The 7,062-nt window shown below is 44.5% G+C and overlaps 1 protein-coding gene across 1 annotated transcript in view; it reads right to left on the bottom strand.

Annotated features, from left to right (window-relative positions):
• Positions 1 to 238: 238 nt before the first annotated feature.
• The window catches only part of NSL1 (NSL1, MIS12 kinetochore complex component), a gene marked incomplete at its 5' end in the record, with an annotated part of 10,813 nt that continues 3,989 nt past the window's right edge, over positions 239 to 7,062 (bottom strand). Inside the window, 3 exons of the mRNA XM_010147236.1 lie at positions 239 to 517; positions 1,434 to 1,501; positions 4,248 to 4,302. Of these exons, the coding sequence (XP_010145538.1) occupies positions 239 to 517; positions 1,434 to 1,501; positions 4,248 to 4,302 (402 nt within the window). The remainder of the gene's footprint in view (positions 518 to 1,433; positions 1,502 to 4,247; positions 4,303 to 7,062) is intronic.

Below are 7,062 nucleotides of genomic sequence, written 5' to 3'. Positions count from 1 at the left end.
AACGAGCAGATACACTTGCTGGGTATCGGACGCTACCGGTACGCGCAGGCTTTCATACACTGCCAGCGCCAGAGTAAAACCACAAGTATTTAAAAGGATCCAAGACTAAACGATCGCGGAAGCCGCCACGTACAGCACTGGATCAGAGAGGGGAGACGGAGTTTTAAGAAAATAAAGATGGAGCACACCGAACAAGAGCACAGCTGAGATTTCAACCCGAAAATACTACGCGAGGAAGTCACGCGCTGAGAGAAATCCTCCTCTGGCGCAGCGGGTAGCGTCTTCTTTCGGGCGAACCTGCAGCCTTTTTTCTTTTTAGCAAAACACAAGGAATTTTACTGGTACCAGCGTCTGTTGGCGTGACTTCTCCTGGCGGTACGAGACTTGGGACATTATCTTTCTCCTTTGCCTTGCAACCAGCAAAGACTTCTTGCCGCAGCTTGCAGAGTTCCAGGATTGGCTGCCACGTTAATGCTTGGGAAAAACCTTCTGCTCTTTCTACCAGCGCTGGGAGAGACTGCAAAAACAAACCCAGGTACCTCAAGTTAATGGGAAAAGCAAGGCTTACTACGAATGAAACAGGTTAATTGGATTCCTATTGCAGTCTTCCAGTACCTGAAGGGGCTACAAGGAAGCTGGGGGGGACTTTTTACAAGGGCCTGTAGTGACAGGACAAGGGGGAACGGGTTTAAATTGAAAGTGGGGAGGTTTAGATTGGATATCAGGAAGAAGTTCTTCTTGGAGAGGGTGGTGAGGCACTGGACCAGGTTGCCCAGAGAAGCTGTGGATGCCCCATCCCTGGGAGTGTTCAAGGCCAGGCTGGATGAGGCTTTGAGCAACCTGGTCTAGTGGAAGGTGTCCCTGCCCATGGCAGGGGAGTTGGAACTAGATGGTCTGTAAGGTCCCTTCCAACCCAAATCATTCTGATTCTGCCAGGCACAAAAGCTTCAGCATCCGTAGGGACAATCCCTTAGGATGGCAGGCAAAGTTTGGGAACCGAGAGCTACCAGGCTAACAGGGACAAGGGTCTCCACTCGGAGCCATGCCAAGAGCATGCCAAGTTTCAGTGTTCCTTCCTTACATCTGCTACGCTGAGCAAGTGCCACTGGCACACCACGGCTCATGTCTAAGCTGAAGTGATACACATAACGTGCTACAGGATGTTTTATTTTTCAGATGCTGCAAGTTCTAAAATATCCATTAAAAATATTTCCTATGGCCACAGGGCAATCCTCCTTACTGCCACGTGAGGGGGAATGCTCTGCAGACATGACTGCAGCAGGCCAAACCTACAGATGTACTAGTACAAAAGCACACGCTCAGGCTTTTTTTTGTGCAGCGTTATAACCCAGATGAGTTAGAACTCCTGTTTCGTGACGCATTATCAGATCAAGAAAATAAAAAAGCATCCTCTTGGAGCACACAGATCTCACCTTCATTGTTCCGCTGAGCTGTCTGGACACCGCTTCTGTCACCTGCTTCAGATCTGCGATGTGAGCATCTACAGAAAAACATACAGCCTAAATACACTTCTGAACGTTAACTCCCTCCCCCCAACACCTGCTATCGGCTTCATGGAAATCAGACAGAAAATCAGTAGAGTTCCCTGTATAAAACTTAAACCTACAACACAACCCTTTCATTACAGCATTGAGGATGACAGCTTGCATATTTTATCTTGCTGTTATTACTTTTCGTCACTCAAGATGCAGTAGTGTCCAGCAGCCTCAACTACAGCAAGCCACAAAGGTCTTCACTAGACCTACACTAGCTTGGGCAGAACAGGAGATGCAGGGTCAGTATCTGACATAAAGGAACAGTTTTAAAGAAAAACAAAACCCCCCCTGTTTTCAAACCTTTCAAGCTCCTATTACATTTGATAAAATACACAAAAGAGGGAGAATAAACACAACTGTGGAGAAAAGGAGATGAAGGAAACCCATTTTAAGGAGGGGAAAAAATAATCTTACAGCTCCAACAAGCCAGCTTTTACAATAAAGGCTACATTCTTCTCCTGGCTTAACTTACCAAGCATTAACACCAAGAATAAAAAAGAAGCAAGCATAAACAACAGGAACGGCATTAATTCTGCTGGGTTGGTAAGAGAAGAAAGAAAAAGAAGCTTTCAGGAACACTGCAGTAGACAGCAGGTGCAGAATACTGGGGGACATGTCATATATTTGATTGCACAAGCAATATGGTAAAATGATCAACACAATATAAGTTTTTGATGATGGATTTACAAGCAATAATAATCCTTTACTCCAGAGTTAAACTCTTTAAGTCATTATAAAACTGTTTTGCCTGTTCTCTGCCATTATTCTGTCTGCAGTGCTACGCCATCAACAGATGGTAAAACCAGCAGATAAGCAAGCGTGCTTCTGGGAACTCGGCAACCTCACCTCCACCACTATTGATTTCTGCAGGGTGTCCCCATTGCCTGCAGTAGGATACAAGGTTAGAGAGTGCACACACCCCTAAACCCTTTCAGGGTTAAACACAGCGCACTGCTTTGAAGTCAATCTCATCAGTGCTACTGGCAATAATTTCAGTCAATCGCTGTCTTCTAGCACAGGGCGACAGTGACCCTCTGCTGAAGCGCAGCAGGCAGCAAGAGACAGCGTTTGGCTGGTTGTCTGCAGGCCCAGCGTGCTGACCAGACGTGGTTTAGGAACGTCTAATCCATGTATGGACACGGATGCTAAAATGCACCATCAGAGTTTAGAAGGAAAACCAGCCCAGCAGCAGCCTCTTCAAACACACCACAAAGGCCTCTGAATGGACCTTCTCTGAAAGAAGGATATGCCCACAATGAAATATTCTTATGGGAGAGTACTGGGATTAGAGGACTGGTGACCCCCTGAAATGGCAAGGAAGGAGTGAAGTAAAACTAATTACTTGGATTATTCCCATTACACAGAACAACTGAGACACAATTAAATGAAATTTGCCTGCAGGAGTTCAGCTTTACATGGAGAGCATTGTATTCCTCAGTGTTCAAGGCTTTCCAAAACAAAGGGAAATGAAAAAAGGAAACGAAAAGTATTGAGTAATCTAAACATTTTTGGTTTCTGGCCACTGTACTTGCTAAACTGGGATACATAAACTTCCCAAAGACTACATAATACTCAAATTCAGCACAAACCCAATGCTCTCTTGGCTAGGACGTTGCTGTTACCTAACCTAGAAAGGCAATACCGTAGCACAAGCTGTTAGTAACGTACAAGGAGTGGTTAATGCACTCAAGAAAAGCAGAGAACTGGGCACTGGAAGCCAGAAGAAATGCATAGACGGCGCGTCGCTCTTTCTGCTCCTGCTGCCTGCTTTACTGCAGAGGCTGGCAAGTTTCTGGAAGCAATGTCTCCTGTTTACAAAGAGGAAGCAATGCCTACAGCAAAGGCAGATCAGGCAGGGTGAGAACTGGAAGATTAAGCTCAACACCGCTGCTCGTCGCACCAGCTTTACGTTACGAGCAGTAGCCCACAGCGAGGGTTCTGTAACCACGCTTTTCAGCTTAGAGCAGCATCGGTAAATTCTGTCATTTTTCACTATTTAAGAACAGGCAAGACAGAACTTCCCATTTCTTAAGGCCAGCCTCAAGAAAGCACATTCCAATCATCAACTGCAAAATACTCCACCTTGTTCCAAGGAGTTTGTATAAGGAATAACCTCTCAAAAGCACGTAGCAAACTTACAACGCTGCGGTTTTGCTTCTTCGCCAGCCCTTACAAATGACACAGGCAAGAGAAAACTGGATGCCTACTTTGCAAGGTGGGAGAATCAACGCTGCCATCCCTGAGTACTACACAACTGCTTTCAATTCCCTGAAGAAACCGACTGATTAGGAAGAGAGACTGAAGCATTTCTAGTATTCATGTAAAAGGAACACAAGAACAGTCAAAGTATAATGTCAGCGACCCATCTAGTTCCCCATCTGGCCTCCAGCAGTGTGAAGGAAAGAAGGAAGAAAACCTACTGAGGGTATTAGCCCTGTGACACTTTCTGCCCAATACCCACGCAGCAGCCAGCTTCTGCCTTAAGTACGGTGCCTAAGAGCAGGCAGCACCGGGGACAAGAGACACAGACACAAGGAACAATACATACCATTACGGCACACTTCTAGCTAATTATTTAAACAGTCAATAATTATAAACAAGTTTAAAGAAAGAAAACTCAAACGTTTATAGCTAGCCAGTAAGGTAGGCAGTGTTTCCCCAGTACAGCTGCCCTCCCCATGAAGTCTTTACCTTGAGAAGGCTGTGATTTTATCTCCTCTGGCGTTACGACAGGCTGGTAGAGCTTCTGCATATTCAAAAAAAGAGAAGTTTTGAAACACCCTCTTGGTTTACTAGATATCTAATAAACACCTAGCAGTCAGAACAATGGAGAAAGGCTAATAGAGGGAGATGGTGGAATTATTTAAATGAAGAATAGAGGTACATCTTATAAATACTCAGTTACTGGAAACAGTGTTCTGGTTAACACCATAAAGCTCACTGCAAACATGATTCCAATATCTGCTTTAGTCTGCAGAATTCTAATTATTAAAGCATGAGAACTAAACTGAAATCCAGGCATTTTGGAAGAAGCATTGTCACCTGCTGCACAACTGCGGAAAAAAGCGCTGGTCTGGCTTCTAAGGAGCCATTCACAAAAGAGCAGGCATCCACAGAGGAGCAAACCCGAACAAAGGGTACAAAGACAAAAAGTGAAGAAGGAAAACTATTTAAATTACTACATTTTAGCTGTGCAATTACTTACACATAAATAACAACACTCTCATTCACAAACCAGGCTCTCTGGCTTTTTGGTCCTACTGTGAGTCTTGTGACTTAGCATCAGTTGTGACATAAGTTAACAAGCAATAAATAATGTATACAACTAGCATGTAATTATATCAAAGGTGGAATCAGAAGTAACTACTGGGGAAGAAAGAAACAAAGCAAAGACATGGGAATGTTAAATCATGTCATCTGCAAATCAGTCTTTTTCTCCACTTCGGGAGCTGTCCCTCAACCTTCTTCAACCAAAAGTAAGTAGGAATAAAGTTAATTATTCCTCCCTGTAGCATGACAAGAGCAGATCTCTCACAGTTGACACACAGAAGCATAGAATGGTTTGGGTGGGAAGGGGCCTTAAAGACTATCTAGTTCCAACCCCGCTGCCATGGGCAGGGACACCTTCCACTAGCCCAGGTTGCTCAAAGCCTCATCCAGCCTGGCCTTGAACACTCCCAGGGAGGGGGCATCCACAGCTTCTCTGGGCAACGTGTTCCAGTGCCTCACCATCCTCTCCGGGAAGAACTTCTTCCTGATATCTAATCTAACCCTCCCCACTTTCAATTTAAACCCGTTCCCCCTTGTCCTGTCACTATAGGCCCTTGTAAAAAGTCCCCCCCAGCTTCCTTGTAGCCCCTTCAGGCACTGGAAAGTGCTGTAAGGTCTCCCCGGAGCCTTCTCTTCTCCAGGCTGAACAAGCCCAACTCTCTCCGCCTGTCCCCATAGCAGAGGTGCTCCAGCCCTCTGAGCATCTGCGTGGCCTCCTCTGGACTCGCTCCAACCAGTCTGTATCCTTCTGATATCGAGAGCTTCAGACCAGGTGGGGGCTGATGAGAGCAGAGTAGAGGGAGAGAATCACCTCCCTTGACGCTGCTTCTTAGCAAGCTAACGGTAACAAGCAGAAGAACAAACACTGCTTGCCATTATCCTCAAACAGAACGTATTGACTGAAAACCTACAGGAGGATCTCTTGCTTTGGCAATTACAGGAACATCACCACCCCAAATGAGCGGTTCTCTCCAGATAAACTGCAGTTAAATCCCACGCCTTCGTAGCTGCTCTTTATGCCTCAGAACACATGCATCACAGGAGTAGCTAGGGTCAAAAAGGTAACATAAAGCAGAGAAACAACCAATACCTTTGCAGAAGTAGCTGAGAAGGAAAAAAGCGCCACCTGATTTATAGAGATAAGCTAAAAACTTTTTATATTCTGCAGACACTTTTAATTAAAATAATCATTTAGCTGTGGTGCTGTAAAATTTAAAGCAGCCAGCAACAGAAAAAAGGTAGTGCGAGAGGCATGCTAAATAAATAATCCACTTTGGGACTCAGGCAGAACATAGTTTTCCTTTTGCAAAGAGACTAAAGGTCTGATAAAATTTTGGTGTTATGCAACAGCATGCTTTATTGGATTGTTTTACATACTTGATACACTGACAAAACAGAAACATCACAAAAGGCAGTATGCGTCAGAATGTATCTCAGATTTAGGACTAATAGATACCCATGCACTTTTACTTGTTGCAATTCACCTGTGCCTGGCTAATGCAGAGAGTTACTTTTGTCAATTCTAGTCCTCAGAAACGCAGTGCAGGCTCTTAAATGACATCCTAAAAAGACCCTAGTCTTCTTTAGTTGGAAAGGGCCTTTGAAGATGGCCTAGTCCAACTCCCTGCTGAAAGCAGGGCCTCACCCAGTCAGGTTTTGAGTATCTCCAAGGATGGACATTCCACAGCCTTGCTGTGGACTACCCTTGCCTTTGTGTGTTTTGGTTTGTGTTTTTTTGTTTTGTTTTGTTTTGTTTTTCCCCCAAAATGGTTACATGTAATCTGCTATATTTTCACTTGTGCTCTTTGTCTCTTGTCCTTTTTTTTCCCCTCAAAGAAAACTGACTCCTAATTAATCAACAAGTAAGCAAAAGGCAGGCCTAACATTAGTGCAGGAAAGAAACTTAGCAACCAAGGACATGACTGGGTTGTTTAATGCCAGTAATTACTTTACACTGTGCCAAAACCCCAGAGAAATTACTGCACCCATTCATTAATCCTCGTTTTTCCCCCTTGCTTTCAAAGTACTTAATGTTATTAGCTCAACAGAAGTGCTTAGGAAAACACAGGCGTCTTTTTAACAGTCATACACTGCATGCGGTATCCGTATGTATCGTAACATGTAGTACTGCAACCAGCCTTCAGCCAAGGACTTCAGAAACCCATCTGACAAGACAAATAGATGTATACTGGCTTGTAAATTGTGACTCATCACGTTGAAGCAATCTGTTTAGGTA

The sequence above is a fragment of the Eurypyga helias genome, unplaced genomic scaffold (assembly GCF_000690775.1).
Source record: "Eurypyga helias isolate BGI_N326 unplaced genomic scaffold, ASM69077v1 scaffold19952, whole genome shotgun sequence".
NCBI lineage: Eukaryota > Metazoa > Chordata > Aves > Eurypygiformes > Eurypygidae > Eurypyga > Eurypyga helias.
Note: the sequence above shows the minus strand (reverse complement) of the source record. Positions and strands in the feature narration are given on the sequence as shown.